General features: G+C 38.1%; 1 protein-coding gene across 7 annotated transcripts in view; it reads left to right on the top strand.

Annotated features, from left to right (window-relative positions):
* LOC119649008 (NAD(+) hydrolase sarm1) overlaps positions 1 to 24,376 on the top strand; it is a 199,395-nt gene extending 175,019 nt beyond the window's left edge. For 5 of the 7 annotated variants that reach the window (XM_038050953.1, XM_038050954.1, XM_038050955.1 and 2 more), the window contains 7 exons: positions 9,897 to 11,679; positions 11,750 to 11,859; positions 11,941 to 12,120; positions 12,191 to 12,357; positions 16,591 to 16,793; positions 16,914 to 17,703; positions 22,386 to 24,375. In XM_038050953.1, the coding sequence (XP_037906881.1) occupies positions 9,897 to 11,679; positions 11,750 to 11,859; positions 11,941 to 12,120; positions 12,191 to 12,357; positions 16,591 to 16,793; positions 16,914 to 17,703; positions 22,386 to 22,476 (3,324 nt within the window). In that variant the 3' untranslated portion in view covers positions 22,477 to 24,375. Of the gene's footprint in view, positions 1 to 3,979; positions 4,838 to 9,896; positions 11,680 to 11,749; positions 11,860 to 11,940; positions 12,121 to 12,190; positions 12,358 to 16,590; positions 16,794 to 16,913; positions 17,704 to 22,385 lie in introns of those variants that run through there. The other 2 variants (XM_038050957.1, XM_038050952.1) reach the window with 2 other exon arrangements.
* Positions 24,377 to 24,997: the final 621 nt, after the last annotated feature.

Below are 24,997 nucleotides of genomic sequence, written 5' to 3'. Positions count from 1 at the left end.
AAAATTGGTAAGAGCGTGTGATCTGTTGTTCCCTGTATATGGATCAAGTGGCGCCATTTTGCGTTAATTTTAAGGGGGGCTCCCCATGCATGTGAATGGAAGGTGCAAAATTTTGTTGAGTATCAAATGAAAGGGCTCAATTAGTACGTACTTTTCAAAACTGGTCCCATATTTGATATCGGGTGAAACATAGGGGAGTGAGGGCTCAAAATATGACCATCAAAAAGTATAACAGGTCCGGTTCTCAGAACCTATCCAACCGAAAAATCTGAGAAAAAATCACAGTGGTGCACCTGTACGGAATCTAAGCCTCAAAATACATCCGGTTCCGATAGCTGCACGAATAAAGTTAGTAATAGTAGTAGGGGCTGCAGTGCAGGCTGCTCCTGGCGACAATTTAGTCACAACTTTCACTACAATAAAACCTCTAAATTTGTTTCTTATATTTTTAAAAAAGTTCTGAGAAAAAAATTGTTGAAAAAATCTGATTGTGACAATGATTTGAAATCCTTCCCGATCTAAGAATCATTTCTATGTATCATCAAATTTTGTAGAATCATTTTATCATTAGATAAGTTTCTCCCCACTATATCAAACATATTCAAAGTTATTGCTCCAGAAACTATTGCTAATCCTAGCGGACAGAAACGTATGGAATATCTTTAACTCGGATTCAGAAAGCACAATACAATTTATGAGGGAGGGATGAAGGTATTGCACAGCAGCTTTCCTAATTCCTTGACATGACCCAAATTAGGCCTGGCACGAGGGTCTTAGGGCTCCTGCGCACTTGCGGTTAATCGCGTAAGCGGCTAGACGCGCGGGCAGACACTTTTTGATTTGAATGTATAACCGCGCATGCGGGCCGACCTGCGGTTAGCCGCTAACTTGACTGTACGCTCTAGGCGTTTGTAATACGCGGCTAAACGCCAGTTGTAGTGTGCAGATGTACTTCGCAGGCATGAATTTCGACACGGAGTAATTTATAGTTGATACACTCACGAAATGTTGTATCTTGTCGTTTGATGGTTTCAGATAATGTCTGCTGTATATAATATATTTCTTCCTTTCCTTTCTACCTTTTGGACATGGCACCAGGTAACTCAATAGCGTCCATTTCATTTGTGAACAAAGTGTCCACCCTTTGGTAGCCCAATTGCTCTATTTATACGATTGGGCAATCGCTAGTCAATTCAACTGTGCCTCGCGGCTAGCTGCGGTACACAACACTTAAAAAGTGATGAAGTGGGTTTTGCTTGAATTTCATCATGGAAAAGATGATGAGGAGGATATGAAGAAGAACGAAGGAAATCCCCCTTTCTAATCCTCTTGAAGATTTGTAGCGGCTATTCTCATGTCAAAACGGTTGGGTTTAACTTCGAACTCCAACCGGGCAAGGGTAAAGGAGTAATGTAGGAAGAAGCTCAAGCTCCGTTGGAAAATCGTGACGGTTAGCCCTCTTAAAAAGTTATGACGTTTAAAATGGAGGGAAGGAGTTGATATCCGTCTATATCGGTAATAAGATAGCACAGGAAAAACAATCTGTTCTTAAACAGTAAGCATTTTTGATATAGCGATGATGCATTGTTCGGTAATCTAATCGTCCTATTAAGCGGCGGTTAACCGCAAATTCATATGATCCTTTATTCAAAAAACAAAACGCCTACTTCCCAAATCAGAAGGCTGTTGCGCAATAATTTGCTAATGTATGGGCGCGTTTGATGCGTTGCGCAAATCTTTGACGAGTTTCAAAAATGTTTGAAATCTTTTGCACAACGGAGACGTTTGCACAATATTTGTCAGGTGACGGCTGAAATATAATTTTCCAGAAGGCGGATTTTCAACCTCGTCCTCGGAGGGGTTGGAAAGTTTATGGAGGAGGAAGGGAATGGTGCCTCCTATTCAAACCCGGTCAAAGCTCAATGCGCCCATTGCCCTTATAAGGTTATGGCCATTCAAAGTGGGGTTCCTTTTACATCAGCATGGCCAACTTGAATTTTCAAATGTATCCCATGAGGAGGACATAACCCCCATTAAAGGACAGCGGCGGTCATAATCCCTTTAAAAGATAGGGTTTAATTTGAAGCCCTATTCCCGCAGTGATAAAGGATGTCCTCTCTCTCAAATTCCCTCCGTCTAATGGGGGGAATTTTGTTATCATCAGTTGAGTCTGCTTACCATACCGTAAGAGTGTAAAGAGGATATATAGAAGGAAAAAAAACTGTCCCTCCTTTCCACTTCTGTCAAAGTTATGGCATACCGAAATAGGCTATTTTCGAATCATAAATAAAGTCGAGTAATTATCGTCCCAATGTAGAAGGAGGCTACAGAGCGGGTCACCCCCACCATTCTACCCCTCCCGATAACAATACAGAGAGTTGCAATACTATTTTAATGGCATGTTATTCGTTCCGTTTCCAACTTGTAACTAATGTTTGAACAAAATTTCACTAAGTGTATGGGAATTACAATTGCACAACGCATCGTTGCGCATCGCTCCGTTGTGCAATTTTTTTGACTGTGTATGGGTCCTATTAGGTACATATGCACACCTGCAGATAGTTTCCGTGCAACTGAAAATGAATCTAGGATTTGGTTGGTGGAGGATGAAGGTAAATGAGTCAAAGTCTGTAAAAATAACTGACTGGTAAAAAGAAGTGAAATGAAATTCAACAGCATCGCAATAAGACAATTCCGACATATGATTATATGAAATGTCTGAGAATACACCAAAAAATTAGAAACTTCAACTTAAAAGTGAAAACTATTTTCGGAAAGAATCAAGTAATAAATGCCTGCACGCAATAGAGTAAGATATATCTAGAACATTACTATTCTGGTAGCATTTTTTCGTCTACAGTAGATTTTATTTTTTTGAACGTCGCATAATATTTTCTGCCTACGATTCGTCTCAGACTCTAGAGCTATAGAACGTGAAACTCTAATGCAGTTATCGCAGCAAAGTTTATTTTTCTTTTGTATAATTGGGATTAAATACAGACTTTCCCGCCATTCATAAGTCAATCCTTTTATATTTGGGCTTTATCAATTAAGACTAGAATTGTCTATGCGTCATTTGGTCCACTTTCGAGAATGTACGATTTTGCAGATCTGAGTCAATAGTACGTGAGGACGGATATTGTGCCTACCTATTTCGGATGTTGACAAAATGTTCATTTTTATTTATTATTTAACTATGTCATCTTCAAATTTTTAAAAAATTGATAAAGTAGCATCAATTAAATATCAACTGAGCTACGTTCAGGATTTCACTTCCTCATGAATGCTGCGCGTCTTACATCATTTATCAGCGTTATAGATTAAAAGAAATAGAGAATACTGAGGATCGTAGCATGTGTACTATTTCGCAAGAGAAGACAACAAATGAAAAAAGTCAATTGATAACACCCCGCATCATGGTTGCCATTGCAAACGCTCATTAGCAATGTTTGCAAAAAGCTTTCTTCTGCAGTCTACACTTGTTCAAATAAAATCTCAAAGTGTGTGGCGATAAAAAAGATTCTGTTAAAAATAACTTACCATTTTCGTTATTTCTCCCATTTTCTTGATTATATTGCGTGAAATTTTCGAGAAAGTTTATGAATTTTCCTTTTCGTTGCTTTTTTTCTCTCTTCACTTTTCCCATTTTCTCGGTTTCTTGTTTTGTGAAAATTTCAAATCTATTTTCGAGAATACTGGCCGTTCGTTTTCATTTCTCTCGGACAATTTCACATACGACATGGTGGGTCTCTAAATCTGAATGTATACAAAATGCATGCATGTATATGTATACTGTGAATCAAAGTGAGATTCTCTGTTAAGAATAGAACTGAGTCGACCTTCGATTTAGTCGAATACTGTGTCAGAATTTCGACATTGCTAGGCTACTTCGAAATAAAAAAATATTTGGTTAATATTATTATCGAACCGATCGAACGATTTTTACTTAAATTCTACTAAATAAATTAATTTAGTTAAAGCGTAAAACCGAAGAGAGTGCATTTATTTTTGTGATATTGTTATAGTTTGGCACTATAACAAGAAATCCCTTGCATTGCGAATCTTCGCATCACGATGCCGATAGTTTTTGTTGTGAGCAACTTTCTAATCGGTATCGGAATCATTGCCTCCCCCAAATACTAAGTGATATTTTAATAAAATAATTAACTTAAGTTATCCGTTTCCTGGACGCATGTGGAAAGTGCCAGTGAATATTTATAGCCAACTGTGTAAGGTGCTCACTGAAACTAAATTGTTCCTTGAAGAAAAGAAATCAATTTTATAAGTGGTCAAAAGTGATTGGTTCTACATCACGCTTAGATATAATATAATTGAATCGCAAAAGATACAAATTTATTTGTTGAGCGAGAAAACTAAATGCTATTTGTATACTAATTGAATCTAATTATAGTGCGAGTGCTAATCTACATAAATAAGACTGCACGTAATCTTAGAGTGATCGAATAAAATTTTTAGATAAGCGAATCATTAGTGAAAAATGTCGGGTAAGGCACCGTGGCCCGTTCGTAAGGGTATCTTTCGTTCGTCCGGTCAATCAGATTTTTCTCCGCCAGCACGATCACCCAGTCCAATAGTTGAAATGCCCATGTCACCACCGCCAGTTGGGTCCCCGGGCGTGGGAAAAAATCCATCGGGTCCGCCGTTAAGTCCGCTCAGTCCAACAAGTCCGCGCGTCACAATTGTTGAGAGTCCATTTTCACCGCCACCCCAGCAGCAACCAACTGCTCCAGATTTTCCAAAACATTCGAAATCTTTATCGCCACCTCCTAGGGTAAACAGAGGAGTTCGAGATATACCAATTGAAGTTGAACGTGAGGTAGCTAAAATAATTGTTTTTAAATTACGCCAGTGCTGATTCCAACGCAGTAATAAATTGTGCTATTTGCAAAAATTCTGTGAATTGAGAGGAAAACTAACAACATTGCCTAAAAATATTTAGTATCTCAGCGAATAATGTTGCAAGCTCTTATTAGATATTTATACTAGTGTTTGGAAAAATGTGTTGTATGGTCGGACTTCTTGCTTTCCTGTGATTCTTTAGAACATTTTCTATTGCGTTAATTAATTTACATTCGAATTGACCTTCAATGAAGACTCACTAACGTTGATTTAAAATATTTTCAAATATTTAGTGTTTATTTTCTCGAATTCCGTTCTTTCGAAATTTACATGCTTCCGAAGGAATATCTTTTCTTTAAGCTACAAAAAATATAATTCCTCAATGGACATAGCTTAAATGAGAGCATTTTATTACACAGTATCTAAGCTTTTTTACTTAAGGTGAGGGTTCTTTACCTCTAAGTCCACAGCTCGTTCTTCGTGCCGTACTATTGGTCCTATCCAGTGGTGACTTTGCTTATAAAAAAGAAGTTTGAGAAACTGAGAAGATCGCTCAGTAATGCTTGTGATTCATATCATATGCAATAACACCTACGTAAATATTTACTATTATGAATCCAGTCTAGAGAATTCTAGTTCGAGAATTTTTTTGTCAACTCTGGGCGAAGTCGTTACGGCCGTTCGTTTCCAATTATTTTCAAATGTTTTTTTTTTTTTTTTTTTTGAAAATACATATAAATTGGAAAAATGCTATAAAAATAAGACGGTTCTTTCTCAAATATGCACAGGATTCATATAAGGCATATGTTCTCCAATAGAGGTGGAGATTTCGGCAATTTAGACAAAATATATAGCACAGAATATGTGCCGAAAAGAGGTCCCTAAGCAAGGTGAGATTATAAGCTGATGATTCTCGTGTTGCAATTCGACAACCCACTGTTTAGGAAAGAAAAAGTTGGCGGACGGTTTCGTCCAGGGCAGAGGCGACTCATCAGACGCTGCCTTACCTCTGCCTTGGAAGCAGCGTTACCGAAAGTAACGACAGATGGTAATCGCTGCATTTATATATAATCACAAACACGTAATAGGTGAAATCCATCATAAGTTCAGACCTAAACCAGGCCGAAGTGAATTTTTTGTTGAGGATGCTGGAGTCCTGAGTTCGCACCGACTTGGTGACAGACCGGACCACGTCACGCTGCTCCCAGGACAGAGGTGTGGTAGCATCTGATGAGTTGCCATTGGCCTGAACGAAACCGTCAGTCAACTTTTTCAAACAGCATCTTAGATCAAGATATCAGCCGACCCCGCTTGTGAACAGGACAAAGGCTGAAGAAAAAAAAAGATCTTAGATCAAGATATCGATATTGGCTAATATACCGTAATATGAATGCAATTGACTGAATTTAAGATGTTTCTGATGACCTGCCAAACCGCTTCACATCAAATGCGGAAAAATCTGTATCAGTTTTTAATGAATTTGAAGTTGAGGAAAGGTGGGTAAGGTTGATAAGGTCCATCATATGTCAGGGCTTCCATCGGGATGAGCCTTTACGCAAACAAAAATCGTCATTTAAAGAATACGGGTTCAATGTGAAATTGAAGCAAAGGACAAAAATTGAACCGCTCGATCGCAGGATCAAGCATTTCACTAACCCCGATGTCCAATGAGGCAAAATCCCAACCTCCTTGTTTGATACTTTCTTTTTGAATCAGTTGATATGTACAGCAATACAACATGCGTTCATCGTTGAACAATATTTCAAGTGTGCGGCGCGAAGCCAAAAGAGAATTTAATTTTTAAGATCGTAAAACCATGTTGAATTGGATAGTAAACTTTTACAAAACCGATAGACCATCGAGTATTGTGAATCACGAAGCTGAGGTCTATATTATCCAAAACGTGCGAGCAACATTGACACGAAGCCTGCTCAGATCAGTGAGTCTATGTTCTCTTGACATGAAAATTCTCCGTACCTCAATGCGACGAATCTTTAAAAAATATCTGAACATGCAGCGTTTGTCACGCCATGGTGTAGTATTCAATTTCGGCAAATGTGACCATCAGGTCTTACATTTTCGAAAAGAGGGGTTTGGATGTCAGCGTCAGCGGTGGTCACTACCTAGACAAATTTATGTGGCAGACGAATATCTCTGTCGAAAATATAGTTTCAACAAGAAGGCCCGACTTTGCATATTGCTAAACCTGTTTAAAGAGAAGTTTCTGAATCGGTCGAATTCCAGAAACACGGAGTTTCTGTGACCGCCGCGGAGTCCAGATCTTTGAGTTTAGAGTTTGAGGGTATCTGAGTCCGCATCCATTTGATGGCGGACTGGGTTAATAAGGGAGCAATTTTCTCCATTTTTTGTTCCACGGATCACTCTTTTTAGGCTAAACGAAATTGTTTCTACGCTGGATATAATGCATACCTATGCCGTGTTTCCGAATATATAATATATCAAATCAAAGGAGCCATCTTGACCGGTAGCAACTTTCGGTGACGTTGCTCCCAGGGCAAAGGCGAGTCAGCGCCTGATAGGTCGCTTTTGTTCTGGACAAAACCATCAGTTATTAAAAGACAAATAATTTATTCAGTTTTCCCAAAATAAAGGAAAAATGTTGGGATAATTTTCAAATTTGTGAAACTCGCAAAGTTAAACTTCTATTATCGATCATTTGGCGAGGTAGGAAATCTCATAGCCAAAACTCCCTGTAGAGAGAAGTTGGAGAACCCCAGAAGAAACTGGTTTCAACCCTGCAAGTTGTTAGTAAATAAATCAAATAAAATGCAAAGAAAAAATAAAAAAACCAACCGAAACCCAAACCATTGGTTCCTTTTTCAAAAAATTTCCGAAAGTGCGGTCTCGTGGCAATTTAAAAAATTTTAACACAGTAATCGTAGAACGTGGAAGTGTAACTTTAACGGTCTTTGAAAATTTTCAAAATTTTCTCTTTCTTACTTTTACCCACTTTTTCGGTGGGTGCAGAGTAGTACTTTCACTTAGTTGGGTAGAGCTACTCCCAGGATAGGAAATTCGGGGCCCGGAATGAAAATTATATGAAACAAGTTGGGAAACCGGAAGCTGGACGCTTCAGGTATGAAAGGTTTTGCGTATTTCTTTTATAAAAACATTTGAGTGTGCATTTATCCCATTAATACCTAGCATGTAATATATGCCTATATTATGTGAGAAGATCCACATTGAGTGTTGAATTGCGAAGAAGCGACAACTTTGATTTATTATAACTTTGTTAGTAATAGTGCGATTTCCGATGGGGGGATCATGCTCTACGTTATACCTGCATTGTTGCAAAATTTCATGGTGCTAAAATGAACTTAAGGGGGGTTTTGGAGCCAATTACTAAAAATTATAGTAATATACTATTATTAACTTTATTTGAATAGATATCGGTATGGAGAGTATTTCGGAGCCTAGTCAACAAATGTCAGAACTAAGACCGGCTTTGGTACTAATCCAGACCTTGAATTTAACACCCCACATGACTATATTTGATGAAAAATAATTTACACCCCCCTTTTGTATGTATGGAGACCCCCATTAAATTCGATGTAGACTTATGTAACTCACTGTATGCGTGAGCGTTCACAGTTCCCACTTTTCCACCAAATTTGGTGTGAATCGCTACAACCGTCTCTGGAAAAAATGTGTGTAACATTCAGTAAACTGATTTTAATAAGGTTTTTTTACGCAAAACCTTAAAAATAGGGCCGGGGTGAAAATCATACGGATCTGAGATGACAATTATGCGGGCCCCCATATTATTCTTCCTTTTCGTGGAAATTACTATTCTGAGAAAACTCCCTCTCTTCCGGCCGTCTCTCGTTAGGCCTGTCTACTAGTTCATCCCTTACAATTTTGTCCTTTTCATCAACTTTGCTTCTTTTTTTCTTCCGTACCCTACCAAAACGGTATTGCTGTATTGATCGGCTTTTCAATCGTTTTCCGTCGTCGTGGATATTAGCTAAATAACCATCCCATCGAAGTCCTCCGCTGGACGAAATTGCAGTCGACTGTAAAAATTCCTTCAGTTTTTTTGCGTAAGAGTCGGTATTTTCAAAATCTTCTACAGGGCTATCATTAGTGAGCCTTTAGTTGGATGACGGATGAGTATAAAATGCCCTATGAGCAGACTTGATTCTTCGCTGAATTTGAAGACATTCATTGCCCGTTGAGAGCATATATTCCAGGAGAACTCCTGGGACTTGTGTTTTTGACTCAGTTGTATGCGATTGCCCCTTTTGTGCGGGTTTCATGGTAGTTAAAAGTTACGTCCCAGCGGTCAAATCTCTTTCTGAGGGGCCATATCCCTTATTTGCAGCAGAGGTGCAAGATTGGTCTCGCATCCACTGGTATGAAGGATGCGCTTGTACTCAGTGTAAGCCAGTACCCTTGTACTACTCACTGCGGGGCTATGATTGTGGTCGCCAAAAATGTACGTGCTATTACGATTCATTTCTTGAAAGGCAAGGATGTTGATATTGCCATGGGGCACCTCCTGGACGAATTCTGAATAGCTCACTTGTTGGATAGAAGGATCGGAAATTCCAAGATCCAAAAATATTGGCAATTTCTGAGGTCGAACTCATTGCCATTTTATTCTTTCTATACGAGAATGTATCCTGGGTTGCTGCATTGTCTCTTCTCCTTCTGTTGTTTCAGTAATCAAAAACGCAGGTGTCAGCGAATGGAAAAAGTCGAGGCATTTGTAATCATAGACGAATCAATCTCCTTTTCCATCCGAGAGAGAGAAAAAGACTAAATGTCTTTGCAAACTATTTTCGGCCAAGAATTCCTCCTGAAAGCTGTCACCTTCTTAACGCTCCTGAAGTTCTTGCATTCTTACTAGTAGTTACTTTTCTAAAGAATTTTATCCATTCTTAAGCAATTGTATTTTTTCATGTTCCTAACCTAACTCTAGGAGTCGAATATCCTTCTGGTTTAGTCTTGATAATTTCATAAAATCCTAACCAGTCAAACAATGATCCTAACCAATATTCCTTTTCTATTTGCAGGAAGCACGATCTCTCAAGTCCAGTGATGTTTCTCACAATTCATCCAATAATGTTGCCGCCTCCAGCATCAAAGTTCAAAGTGATTCATTTAGTGCCGAACAGAGAGCAATTGCTCAGGCACAACAAATGCAAACCGTGTCGTCCTCCGGAGTTTTCAATCATGAACAGCACATGTCATCTGCTCGTAATTACACAATAAAAACACAAGAAGTGTGCAGTACAGGAAGCAGTATGTCCACATCATCCTCACAACTAAGTTCCACAACAATGAATGGCAACTTCGAGAAAGTCACTTTTGATGATCTTGACATGCTTTCGCCCAGCAGTAGTCCCAAAGAGATCGAGGGAACTATTAGAAAGTATTCGACCCATCTGCATTCATGTATAGAGAACCTTAGAAGACCGGAACAAATGAAAAAGGCTCCAAACGTCCTGAATCAAATAAATGAGATAATCAAGAGAGCATGGGCTGTTCCAACATATGGCCACGAACTAGGTTACAGCTTATGTAATTCCCTACGTCTGAATGGAGGATTAGATTTGCTCATGAAAAATTGCATGGCCAACGATCAAGAGGTTCAGTATTCGTCAGCTAGGCTCCTAGAACAATGTTTGACAACAGAGAATAGATCTCATGTGGTTGAAAACGGTCTGGAAAAAGTGGTAAATGTTGCCTGCGTCTGTACGAAAAATACTAAAACAGATCACTCGAGAGTAGGGACTGGTATTCTGGAGCACTTGTTCAAACACAGTGAGGGAACATGCTCCGATGTGATACGCTTGGGTGGTTTGGACGCCGTCCTGTTTGAATGTCGAAAGAATGATGTGGAAACATTGAGGCATTGCGCTGGAGCATTAGCAAACTTAAGTTTATACGGTGGTGCTGAGAATCAAGAGGCAATGATAAACAGGAAAGTACCGATGTGGTTGTTCCCTCTAGCTTTCCATGACGATGATAACATCAAATATTATGCTTGTTTGGCAATTGCTGTGCTAGTTGCTAACAAGGAAATCGAAGCTGAAGTGTTGAAATCAGGAACTCTGGATTTAGTGGAACCTTTTGTAACCACTCACGATCCTTCAGAATTTGCCAAGTCTAACTTAGCTTATGCCCACGGGCAAAGCAAACATTGGCTCCAAAGACTAGTCCCCGTTTTAAGTTCAAAGCGCGAGGAAGCACGAAATCTCGCCGCCTTCCACTTCTGCATGGAAGCTGGAATCAAGAAAGAACAAGGCAAAACGGACATTTTCCGTGAAATCGGAGCCATTGAACCTCTGAAGAATGTAGCCAGCTGCCCAAATGCCATCGCGTCTAAATTCGCAGCGCAAGCCTTACGTCTGATTGGTGAACAAGTTCCTCATAAGTTGTCCCAACAAGTGCCATTGTGGTCGGTGGAGGACGTCCAAGAATGGGTCAAGCAAATTGGTTTTGGAGAATATGAACAGAATTTCTACGAGTCCCGTGTTGATGGAGACTTGTTGCTTCAGTTAAATGAAGATAATCTACGTGATGACATTGGTATCTCGAATGGTATACGTCGAAGACGGTTTATGCGTGAATTACAAAACCTAAAAAGGATGGCTGATTACTCGTCAAAGGATGTGGCAAATTTGAATAGTTTTCTGCAAAACATAGCAGCTGAATATTGCACATACACTTATTCAATGCTGAATGCTGGAGTGGATCGAGACTCGTTGAGGCATTTAAATGAGGATCATTTAATTGCCGAATGTGGAATTACGAATGCAATCCATCGACAGAGGATATTAAATAGCATTAAAAGTAAGTTCCTATTGTGAAGAATTGTATAGAAAAGCTGTGGAGAATTGAACGTAATTCACTTTGGTTTTAGATTTAGAATCAACACTACCCTCGTCCTCCGAAGAAAATATGGCCAAAACATTGGACGTTTTTGTCAGCTACCGGAGATCAAATGGTTCTCAACTGGCTAGTTTGTTAAAAGTAAGTTTCAACTAAATTTGATCTAATTCTCCGTCATCATCGTAGAATATTTTTTATAAAGTAATCTATTGCATATTTCAGGTCCATTTACAATTACGAGGATTTTCAGTTTTCATAGATGTTGAGCGATTGGAAGCCGGAAAATTCGATAACAATCTCTTGAACAGTATTCGCCAAGCGAAACACTTTATCCTTGTTTTGACTCCAAATGCTTTAGAACGGTGCTCCGAGGACCATGAATGCAAAGATTGGGTTCATCGGGTGAGTTAAATCTGCAAATATCTTTTTTCTGCGATTTTTTGGCTTATTTAGCGTATTCTTTCAATTACAGGAAATCGTAGCAGCACTTACCTCGAATTGTAATATTATTCCAATTATCGATAATTTTCAATGGCCAGAACCCGAGGAATTACCGGAGGATATGCGTAGTATATGTCATTTTAATGCAATTAGATGGATTCATGACTATCAGGATGCTTGTGTGGACAAACTTGAGCGGTAAGTTTAGTTTTAAGAAATTTGTGGAAATTCACCAATGGTATTTCTGTGAATGAACAGAGAAGCAGAAAGTTTATTCAAATTCCAATCAATCAATATTGATCTGTCAAGCCATCCCAAAAAAGGGGCGTCTCTAGCTTACAAACATGTGCTTCTTATAAAAAGTTTAACATTCCAGCAGTAAATGAAAAGCAATCGGGATATGAATGTTCCAAGATAACAGCGAAATGATGTCACATATCGCCACAACCAACTAACTCAAGTTTATTTGTTTTAAGCCACTGTAAGATTTAATCGAAAAGATCAAGAGGATCAAGCTGTAGGTTCTGTTATGCTTCATGCTTCATTGAAAACCATGCAGAATGCTATAATATATAAAATCGAAAAGGAAACTATTCAAACTTCCAGTGGCGAACATCCTCAAAAAATTGATTCGAATCAAGAAATCTTTGGAAACCAAGACGGAAGCATAGAACTAGTAGATTGGAGCTAATCATCGATGTTTCAATCGAGAAATGCATGTATCTCAGTACAGACCTCAAGTTGAGGTTGTGCTGCAGCACGTCGAAAGTGACTGCTACCATTACTCGGAATCTCTAAGCCTCCGTAAATACTTGACTCTACCGTGCCATTGGCATATTCCGTCCATTGCTGACAATGTTATTCAGTGAAATAGTAAGAGTCGAGTGCAGGCTTCTCTGGAACTCCCACCGTACTGCCATAGAAACCAGAATCCGATTCTTAGCTGGGTTTATAATTTGAGACGGACAATTAAAATTTCCAGTACAGCATAACGAAAAACATCAGAACGATTTGATATAAAGAAGCAGTAAGGAATCTTATAGAATGCATGGAATAGTTCAAAAACTCACCAGTTATATACTTCGCAAAAATAGTTAATACCATCATACGATCCCCATATGTCAAATAAGATAGACCAAAGAGACTCACCATCTACTTTACTGTTTGGCAAAGAAACTTTGAATTATGCGTGAAGAATATTAGCTGGCCAACTCTTATTGCTATGACCACCTGTTTGGCCATCTGCATTTTATTGCAGAATTCCTTAATAATATGACGATATTATATGGTGCCACGTCACTCAAGAAGGATCTCCAAATGAAGATCTTTTCTTCTGGCTAAATTGAATGAATGGATCCGATACTAATGCTCACTTTATCTGGAAATTCTCTGTTACATGACCTTATTCCATCAACAATAATTTGAGGGTCTATCATACACTGCGTGAATACCTCCCATCTTAACGTACAATCTACAACCCTCTTCTAACTGGGAAGTCGTAGTCGCCTACCTGATAATTTGATCGCAATTGATCGTTGATGCATGGGTCTTCCCGATTTTATTTGTAATTTTGATATACTTTGGATTAAAGTAAAAATTTTACTCGCTTTTGATCTTCGAAATTAAAAAGATATCTGCCATTAAAGGATAGTTACAAGGACACTTTTTTATTTATGTATAATACTTCAGTTTGGGGCATGTGGTCTGGCTAGGCCCCTATATATTTTGTATGAAAACATAGAAAATATGAAACATTTTGAAGATTTGTTAAGGACGCAACAACTGTGGTCCCACATTGGATGCCAACTCTGTTGCGATGAGAGTCCAGCGTTGCATTACCTTGGCACCAACACGGTCACCAAGGCTGTCAAACAACCAAACTCTCCAAACAAACAAAACAGGTTTGCCAGTCGTGCTTTTATCTGGCTTCGCACATTGGTCAGGGTCATCCTAGTCAATCTTATCAATTTCGTCGGGATACCGAATTCTCTCATGGCCGTGTACAGTTTTACCCTGGCTATACTATCATATGCGGCTTTAAAGTCGATGAATAGATGGTGCAACTGATGTCCATATTCCAACAGTTTTTCCATCGCTTGCGCACAGATAAAATCTGATCTGTTGCTGATTTGCCTGGAGTGAAGCCTCTTTGGTATGGGCCAATGATGTTCTGGGCGTATGGGGCTATCCGGCCTAGCAAGATAGATGATAGTACTCAGCAACGTGATACCTCTATAATTGCTGCATTATGTGATATCTCCCTTTTTATGTATGAGACAGATAATGCCTCTTTGCCAGTCGTCAGGCATTGATTCGCTGTCCCACACCTTGAGCACAAGTTGATGAACTACTTGGTGTAATTGGTCGCTTCCATATTTAACCCATTCGGCTGTAATAAATAATATGGTTTTTGTTTATCCATCGTCTTCAGTTGGCGGGACAGCCGATGTTCTGGTTGTTCAGTAGTTCATCAAACTATTCAATCCACCGCTCCAATATGCCCATTTTGTCGGAAATCAGATTTCCCTTTTTGTCTCGACAGGATGAGCATCGAGGTGTATAAGGCTTCATCCTGCTGACTTGTTGGTAAATCTTCTGCGCCTGGTCCAGTTGCTCCCTGCACTTTTCGAGTTCACAGAGCTCTTGGTTCTACCAGGTGCCGCTTCTCCGCTCGCTGGAGTTCGTGATAAGCCTCCGCGCGTGCCCGTGTCCTTTGAGAATGCAACATTACTCGGTATGCATTCTTCCATTCCGTTGCTAGCTTACATTCATCGTTAAACCAGCTGTTCCGGCTCTTTTTGTGGACGGGGACAAATATGTTTGTGACCGTATTTATAATAACGTTCTTCAGGTGATTGTGAAGCTATGGGAGCCAACGTATCGCCTGAATACGGGCTCCGTCCCTACTTGGCTGTTAAAATTCTCAAGTATGATTTTGATATCATATCTGGGACAGTCTTCGAGGGTTGGTTCTACTGCTTTATAGAAGTTATCCTTCTCTGACTCTGCAATCTCCTCTGTAGATGCGTGAACGTTAATCAGGCTTATATTTCTGAATTTTTCTCACAAGCGGTTTTTAAAGCCGATAACAGCAGGTTTCATTTTTTTGGCTGACTAAGAAACCTACTCCGAACACATGGTTTACTGGATGGCCGCTATAATATATGGTGTAGGGACTCTTCGCCAGGAAACCGGTCCCTATCCAACGCATCTCCTGCAACGCTGTTACATTAGCCCTATATTGGGACAGGATAGCGGCAGCTCCATCTCTGTACAGGGAGCGAACGTTCCATGAGAAAATACGCAAATCGTTATTCCGTTTTTGTTGCCGGGTTCGTCGTTGTAAAATCAGTCCAGTTCGAGGCTCCTGTTGTGGCTTCATAACACCGGTTTTCCGTGTAGGGTTGTCAGCTCTACCCAACCCCCCAACTGGAGGACCTGTTGATACAATTTGTCCCGTTTTTAGACGCGGGAGACTCGCCTTCATCCTTCTCCGTCTGCAGCTTTTCGTTAAGAAAGAGCTCCCAGCGGCCACCTCGTGGAGCTGGAGATAGGGTTTAGTAATAGAGCTGTTGGTGTTGGTTCAATAGGCGTTTCTCAGGTTTTATACTCCATCGTGGGTACCAATGCACGTTTCGCCCTGGGACCTATACTACCCCTTGACAACCATTATCTGTATTATAATACTTAGGAATAAAAGTTATGGTCTTTTCACTGTATTGTCTCATACGTTCTTCAACTTCCTCTCTCCTAAAACAATTTTTCGCACCGCAGAGGTGAAGATCGTTTTCTTTTTGTTTGGATCGAAGTGCGCTCATTTTTTAATACCATAATTTGACCGCCCTTAATAAGTACGTTCAACGCCCAATTTACGCGACTTTGACTAATTGGAACGTCTGGATTAAAAAGATGGGTTCTTATTGGTATGAAAATCTCTAGAGATTGAATTAAAAGAAAAAAACATTCATCAAAAAGTAACAAAAAATGACGGTGTTTAAAAAAATTAGCATCTCATAAAATCAGAAAATCTCTGAAACATTTTTATCTGCGATTCAACCCTTCAAAAATTTTGTTTCAAATACATTTGTAGCTTTTTTCCCATATTCTACGTTATCTCTAAAGACTCGGTTTTGAGAAAAACGATATTTTTAAAGGAGGGGAGCTTACCTACTGCTTAGTTGCAGTGCCTATATATTCTTCCCTACAACTTTTTAAACCGAATTCGACTTTAATATAAAGAAACTATTGTTTTTTCGAAGATATTTACCAAAATCGATCATAAAAAATGATGGTGTGCCAATCCATTCATGTTTTTTGGAGTAATCGTTATCCATTGATTCCAAAGCAGAAATCGAACGGGATGGATGTTTTCTTTATACATATATATGCCTTGTTTTGGTAATGATTAAATAATATTTTTTTCTAATTCAGGTTCATGCGAGGCGAATTAAACACTCGACCATGTGGACCACTTCGTGGCGACGCAACACCCAGTACCCCAAGCACAGCATCTACAACTCGTAACAATCCACCAATCTACCAAAGAATGCACAGTAACGATTCGGGAAAGGGAAGCGAAAAGGATGGTGTTAATGGGAATGGCGTGACAACGGGCAGTAGCAGCATACAAGGAGGTACGAATCCTACAGCGTCGGGGCGAACAGGTGCAGATTGACTACATAGTAGCCCCTCGTCTTCGATTATAATTCTAAATAATAGTAGAAATCGTATTAATAATACTAATCATAAAATAGCGTTAAATCCGAATAAATACCGAAAATCATCGAGTCCGGCCAGACAATGGTTGACTGCAGGCACAGGAGGCAGCGGCCACAATCATCCTGCAAGAGCCCCTAGAGGTCAATTGCCACCGTATCGTACACAACACATACTGAACAAAACAATGCAGGCGGACTGTGGTGGTCGCAGAAGTTCGGCAGCAGGATTGACCCACAGACCACCAATTCCGCCAACATTCAATGCACGGAGTCACAGTCTAGATGGTTTGCTTGACAATGAGCCTGGAAAGAAATCCGAGAAGGATCTCCAGAGCACAGATAAGGTAAACCAAAAACACAAAGAAGAATCAGAAGAGACCCTCGAAGTAGAAACACGAGAAAAACCTGCCACGACAAATCAAACCCGATCTTCAACCAATCACAACCGAAAATCAAGGAGCATGGACGATTTGCTGGATGAAAGTCGTGACAAGGTTGAACTCGATCAAGACAACATTACAAAAAGTCTAGAAAACTTAGAAGTGGCGGCGGGTCCAATTATAACGATGGTAGATTCACCATCTGTTTCACCGCAACGTGAATTGACGCCCTCGTCGGCGGAACAACCTTGCGAAAGGGAAACAATTGTAGTTAAGAATACACCCCGCCAAAGTCCTGAGGGTACAAGTTCAAATGAAGATGATTTGGATGAGACACGATCGAATTGTAGTCAACTGAGTACAACATCAAAAGATACGACCGGTGGCAAACAGAATAAAACGTTTATAAATAGGGCTGTTAAAAAAGTTCGATCGCTAATGAAAAAGTAAGAGGAAAATATAGAAGTAATTTTGATTTTTTAAATATTACTCTATAGTTGTATATGTATGTGAACAAAATGCTATATATTCATTTTATATGAATCTATTATTCTCATTGGTATAGAAAACAAGATGCCTTCTATTCTGCTTTTTATACTTATAACTATTATAATAATAAGCGTTACAATATTCTTCCGCTTTTTATTTAACTCGTTTTTGTTTTTTATTCTGTAGTTTTTCCTATATTAGTTATCTGTCTCGTAACAGTGTTTTGTTTTGGCTTTTTACTATAATATGCAACTGATCGCCGTCCGTTTTTATGATAAGTAGCCATTTTTATACATGCATACAAAGTAAACAAGTAAAGATAATAAACAAATAGAATTATATGAATCGCGGCCTACTGCGTACTGTCTAAAGGTAAAGAAGGAGATTTTAGCAGACCGTGCACGATTTCATTTTCCATCCCTTTAATGATGGAAGAATAACCTCCAAGAAATATCTGACATTTGAAATCTATTCGATGTGGATGGATAGTCTAACAGTTTTTCTATCTTCTTATAAAAGCGCGGGAATCAAACTTTGATAGACTCTTAATGTTTCCAAATTAGTAGTTGGATCGTCAATGCGATCCGGAAACTGCTAGAACATGAACAGTGACAAATAAACTAACAGGAAAACTTATATATGTCTAGTACACAAAGTAGTTTATTTAAATAATACAAATCTTTTTGTTTTTTCCGTTTCCAAATTAACACTTTCTCATGAGTTCTTCCCTATATTACCCCTAGAAGCATCACTGATTTGATATAAAAGAAAGAAAAGCATTTCACCACATTTTGTTTTGCTTGTTCGTTTTTTGTGTGAGTGTGTGGGTTTAGCTCTACCACTTTATATTGTATCTCGCAGAAAGAATAATTGATTGAATTTCATAGTAAATTTTGATAACATAGTTTAAATTATAAATTATTAACACAAAGAAAGCTCGGCTGTGTAAACAATTTCAAAATTAGTCACGTATGAGTATGTTGGTGATGGACGCATAAGTAACATTGACTTGATATTTATAACACAATGGAAAATAGCTAACTACTACACATATGAGAAATATGCACAATACTATATTGGTTCACGATGCAACCATTTTCACCACCATATAAGTTTCGTTTCAAAATGTAATTGGATGCTTGAGGGATCTAAACAACTAGATTATTCAGTGCTAGATTTAAAATTTTAGTTCCAACAAACATCGACACTCAAGGTTTGCTTTCCACCCTACATTTTCAGGAACACCCATTTATTTTGTTTACTAATTTCTGGCACATTACATACAATAATTTGGGTCCATCATTCGGAGAGGGCTGCCTGTATATCGATTGTTATTCTGGGCAAAAATCAGAAGCAAAATAGAATAATTAAATGTCAGTAGATTTGTGGTAACATTTCCTAAATTACTGATCACAATTCATTGCTTCCTTATGTTTGTGAGTCTACAACAGTGGCCAAGTGCCTAAGATTGGGTTTTTCAATTACACTTAGCTGGATATCTTTTTTGATTTTTTTAGATCTATCCCTGCAGCAAACTATAAGGTCCGTTTACAATATTTCTCCTTTTTGCCATAATGTTCTTATAGTTTTCATTAATTCGTTAAATCCATTGTCTACCTCTCGCATGCATAAAGTAAGGAAGGGTCGTTGGGAGGAAATCCGGGCCTAGGATGAAAATTATTATATGGATCACTTTATTATCTTGCGGGTGTGATTAAAACCATTTCCTTCTTTTCTCTTGTCTTCATCCCCGAATAATCTAAAAGTGCATCAAATACCTCCTGCATTCAGCATCACCCTCCCCGGAGGAAACTGTCTCTGGGTGTTTTGTAGAGGACGATGTAATTCCTAATATTCATTACAGTACTTTATGATGATGAGTATTATTTTCATTTTCTATTCCACGAATTCGATTTAATATGAGTACAATCCAACATCCTCATCATGTTTTCCAACTATAGCCAATGTTACACTGACCGCTCAATAAGTCCTTAGAAAATAAGGCAATATTTTAGGAGATTTTTTGTTTTTATTTTTCGATATAATTTCCTTGCAGCTCTGCAAACTTTGCCAAGCATTTCTCCAACTTTGTTGAGCCGTCTAAAAAGCAAAGTGTTGGAAGGTCCTCAAAATAGGCACCTGTTTTGGTGGTGACCTCCACGTTCGTCGTGAACCGGTATCTACTGAGTCTTTTTTTGAGTTCGAAAATAAAAAAAAATCACTGGAAGCCAAGCCCGGCAAATAAGGCCGGTGTTGTTGCAATTCAAACCTTAATTCCATGATTTTGGCCATTCAAACTACACAAATGTGCACCCGTGTATTGTCTTGATGGAAGTGAGTTTGTTTCGTTTTAAAATGAGGAGATTTATTCTTATCAGCATTGCCACGGAAAAGAGCCAAAACTGCACCAGAGTCGAGCACACGATTGCGTTTATTCTCTACTTACAGCAGATATCTCTGCAATGCATATTTCGTGCAACTAAGCAAACGTTTCTGGCGTTCCTTTATCGCGAGGTTTAAGGTCTTATTAGGTTTTCCCATTTCCAGTAGGTTTATTTATTTTATAGGAGAATCAATCGCTCTCTTGCCGTGATAATCCCTAAATGATGAAATGAATGAACTTTATTCCATGTATGATTCCAAGTGACCCTATCACAAATTTACCCCAATCAAAACTTATTTGTCTCTGAGCAGAGTCGTTTGAAGAGGCTCCCTTACTTCGCTAAACAACTAACTTGAGGCTGGAGTTACCTATCACCCTCTTTTAGAGGGTATTTGATTTAACTAAACCTCTACACCATCGCTTTTACAAGCTAGTCTCCCCACTGCAGGTTTCCTGTAGGTCCCTTCCTTATCTGCCATCAAATTGCTTGATGGTCAATGTGAAGATAGTTAAAGAGTTAAGAAATGTTATGCACCACACAGCACTGACGAATGTTAATCCAACAACCGGAGTCAGGCCCTCCTTTTTTGGTGCACGATGTATGTTTTCGAACCCTCTCAAAATGAGACTTAGAGGAACGTAGCAGCTATACGCACATGCGCCGCCTACCATATATAACAGAAAGCTGCTCCTTGCGATCCCACTCAGTTTGACCGCTAGACGTTCACGTTACGCCTCAATCAATCTAATCCGCAATTCACATATCGTTGTAAAAATTCCTGAAGGGTTCTCTTCGAATATAGTCTAGGAATGCAAACCCTGCACGACTCTACAGAAACTGATTTAATTTTTCAGTTTGTTCGGACCCAGGATGAACCAAACACCTTCTATTTGTCTCCTTTTCAATCCTTTGTGGAGTAAAAGCATCCATACAGTCTCAAATTTCAATGGTTAGTCACTAACTGTCAGGGTTTCGGAAATTTATAGAACCCTTGCCCATCCTTCTTATACGGCAATTAGATAAATTAAAACCTTGGGGTCGTGTCCTTCGCTAAACACGTCAGTGTTAAAAGAAAATGGGCTGTTCCCGAAATTTATCTAAAATTAACACTTCCCAAGCGAAAAAAATGATATATCTTTATTTTTTGATTACCTTGATCTCTGGAAAATCAGTCCCGATACTTTTGAGATGAACCCTGTCCTTTTTGAGGACTGCTGCTCTTTTGACCTAGTTTCTACCTTGTGTGAGCTTGGAAAACATCATTAAGGTAGAAAAGTTTCAAAAAATACGGAATCTGGGATTTGACGATTAACAGAGATATGATGAAAGAAAAGAAGAGTGTAGGCAGATGTCCGTGGGATTCATTTTTCATTTTTGAATTAAAAAATACCGACGCAGGTAGTTCTCATTGACTTTAACACTGCAAGTATGCAAGTTTTCTTAATTTGATGAATACCTTGTGCAAAAATCAGCCTGAGTACTCAAAAGCTAAGGCCCACCCCTCTGTGTAAAATCTACTCCTTTTATATAGAGAATCTTGAGGCTTTCTGTCGTCGGAAATGGTACTTTTCCGGCGGCATGAAATTTGGATTTCTACTGCAGCCGATTATAGGTCCGGGTTGAAAGTTTTCACGTCGATCTTCCATATGTTTGCCTTCCAAACCTCAATCATCCAATTACCTTTTGAATATGTAGAAATTAGCATAGGAACAATACCAAGAGCCTTAACTACCATACCCATTTCTTGTGCCTATCTATAGAAGTGGTCACAATTTCTTAGCGTATCGAAGGGACATGCCATGTTGGATCAATTTTTGTTCGGGTTACATTTGACTATTTGTTTAAACAATGTACAACTGATAGTCCTTTTGGTCAAATATCTGTACTGCCTTAACTTTAACATGCATATGACTTCTGCTAAAAAGCACTAAAAACTCTCGTGATGTCACAATAGATTAGTGTTTTCCTGATGGAGATAAACTCGCAGGCTTTATAATAGAGTCATGACTCTACCTACTACTTCCTCCTTTGGAATTAAAACTAAGCTTTTGGTCGGTCTACTTCAAATGTTTTGTAATTCTATGTCCTTGTGTCTATTCGTTGCGAATAAATAATATTATTCGTCAGAAGTACAAGTAAAATTGGCTTAAATCTAGAAAACTATATGTTTAGACTTGGTGCTGTCTCAAAAATTAAAGACCAAAAACCCTTTTCGAAGCAAATACACCTCCAATTCTTCTCTTTCTTTTCATCAGGAACAATGGCAAACCCCAAGTTGTGACACCAGCAAATCAAGTGATCCTTAATGCTATTAACAGCAACAATAAGATGCTTGCTTGGCGTTAAAATGAATGTTTGGCTAGACAAGAATTCAAAAAAACCTAAATCAAAAACAGCACATAATCTAACCTAAACCATCCAAAAACAATCGGCAAAACCATTGCATTTCAAACAAAAACTGAACAAAGAAAACATAACACATCTCGTCAAAAACTATGATTTTTTCTATTATATTTGCAGTAAGACTGGAAAAAATATAAATTGAGTTTTTGGGGAGAGAGAGAATGAATATATGAGAAAATACAGATAAACAATATTAAGGTCACATGGATATGTGAATCGAGATACGGGAGGCAACGTGGTAATCAGATGATGGCGACGATTTCTATTTAAAGTTGTCTGTTTAAATAGAAAATCAATTTTTTTAACTTATTGTTTGTCTTTTCTTTGTTTAAATACGAATTACTGACAAAAACCAACACAGCGACCGATAGAAGTGTGATGAAGACGACTCCCAAAAGCAGCTAGAATATGAAGTAAATGTTGAATAGTTTGTTTCATTTTTTCTATGTTTTTGTTGATTACAACCATTATTTTTTTGATATACAAAATATATGTATCGTAAACTACGAATTTCCATTTTCCTTAAATGTTTTCCCATCCATACTTTAACGGAAGTGAGATTTCAAATAAACTTTGTTAAAAGTCAACCGTTGGTTTTATTTCAATCAATCAATTCGGCAAACCCCGCCAAAATTCTATTATATCAAATCAGTGAGTGAGTGTGGTGTCTGGATGTCTGGATTTTCATTGTGTTTTTCTTTTGAAAGTGAAGCAAGTCTAAATGTGCCTTACGTTCTAAAAAATATTATTTTTTGCTATTCTACCAACAAAAGAAGTCCTCGTTTAGCAGATATTTGCCATTTGTGTACTACTAAAGTTTTCCATCTGGGGAGCAATATATAAACATAATTTTTCCCTCAGTGAACCATCTGTTAACATTTCACTAAACTGAAATTAATATTATTCACGCAGAAACTACAATAAGAACTGAAAAAAGACTAGTGCCTTCTTTTACCTACTCAGAAATAATGCCTTTAGCCGGAATAGCATTCGGATTCGTATCTGTTAGGAACTGAAGGGAAATTTAAATCTAGCAGTAGATTCTACATAGCTTGTATTGATTTTTTATTTGTATTTTGAGTCGCTACAATAAATATTTTTAATTTCGATAGTTTTTATTATTATTATTAATCGCAACTGCCTTCAATGCACATTGAATAACAACTATTACCTTTAAATTATTTCTATTACCAATAAGAGAAGAAGAAAGTGGATTACAATGTAAACTTTATACTGAGTTATGTAGTTACACAGTAATACTTTTATTATAAAGTACCTGTTAAGAGTATAATGTGATTAAAAACCAATATTATTATGCTATAGAAAACTGTCCTTGTTTTAATCTACAAAATACACACACAACACAACAACAAACTAACCACAAACTAAAATTGGTTCTAATACAATGTGTTAATATTTTCTTCAAGAAAATGGCAAGTAACATAGAAATATTATGTTAGAAATAAGTTTGAAAACCTTGTTTATCTAAATAATAATAATTTTAATATTATTATTATTTTAGAATAGAATTATATTTACTTTGTGTGTGTATAATGTGATTCTAAAAATCAATATAAACTTTCAAGTAAAAAAAAGGAAAATAAAAAAAAAATAAATAAAGTTAAAATATGGTTTTGAATTAGTTTGTACTTTACTGTTATTCTATTGTTATTTTTCACGTAATGCAATAATAATTCATATAAAACTTCTGTCCATTTATTTGTCGTAAGGTATTAAGAAACCATGGAGATGTTAAATTTAATGAATAATATTAATTTATAAATTAATACTACATTGCAATATATGTAAAACCATCAAATTTCTTTTTTGAACAGAAGAAATGATAACAATAAAATTGAATATTCTATTCGATTGGATTGTTTTACTGTATAGAGTTGTAGTATCCAGCTCCTCAATGGCCTTTTATCAGTGGGGTACTTCAATGTAACCAAAAAATTTTCTGTTCCTGAAGTCAATATTTTCAGAATTTACAATAAGTTTTCCTTCTATGAAATCATCATCAGCGGCGCAACAACCGGTATTCTGTATAGGTCTGCTTTAATAAGGAACTCCAGACATCCCGGTTTTGCGCCGAGGTCCACCAATTCGATATCCTTAAAAGCTGTCTGGCGTCTTGACCTACGCCATCGCTTCATCTTAGGCAGAGTCTGCCTCCTCTTCTTTTTCTACCATAAATATTGCCCTTATAAACTTTCCGGGCTGGATCATCCTCATACATACGGATTAAGTGACCCGCCCACCGTAAAGTGTTGAACCGGGTTTTATCCACACGCAGACGCTCGTGGTATCGTTCATAGATTTCGTCGTTATGTAGGCTACGGAATCGTCCATTCTCATGTAAGGGGTCAAAAATTCTCCGGGGAATTCCTCTCTCGAACGCGGCTAAGAGTTCGCAATTTTTTTGGACTAGCAAGATCATTGTCTTGTACAATAAGAGCTTTGA

This window comes from Hermetia illucens, chromosome 2 (genome assembly GCF_905115235.1).
Source record: "Hermetia illucens chromosome 2, iHerIll2.2.curated.20191125, whole genome shotgun sequence".
Taxonomy (NCBI): domain Eukaryota; kingdom Metazoa; phylum Arthropoda; class Insecta; order Diptera; family Stratiomyidae; genus Hermetia; species Hermetia illucens.
Note: the sequence above shows the minus strand (reverse complement) of the source record. Positions and strands in the feature narration are given on the sequence as shown.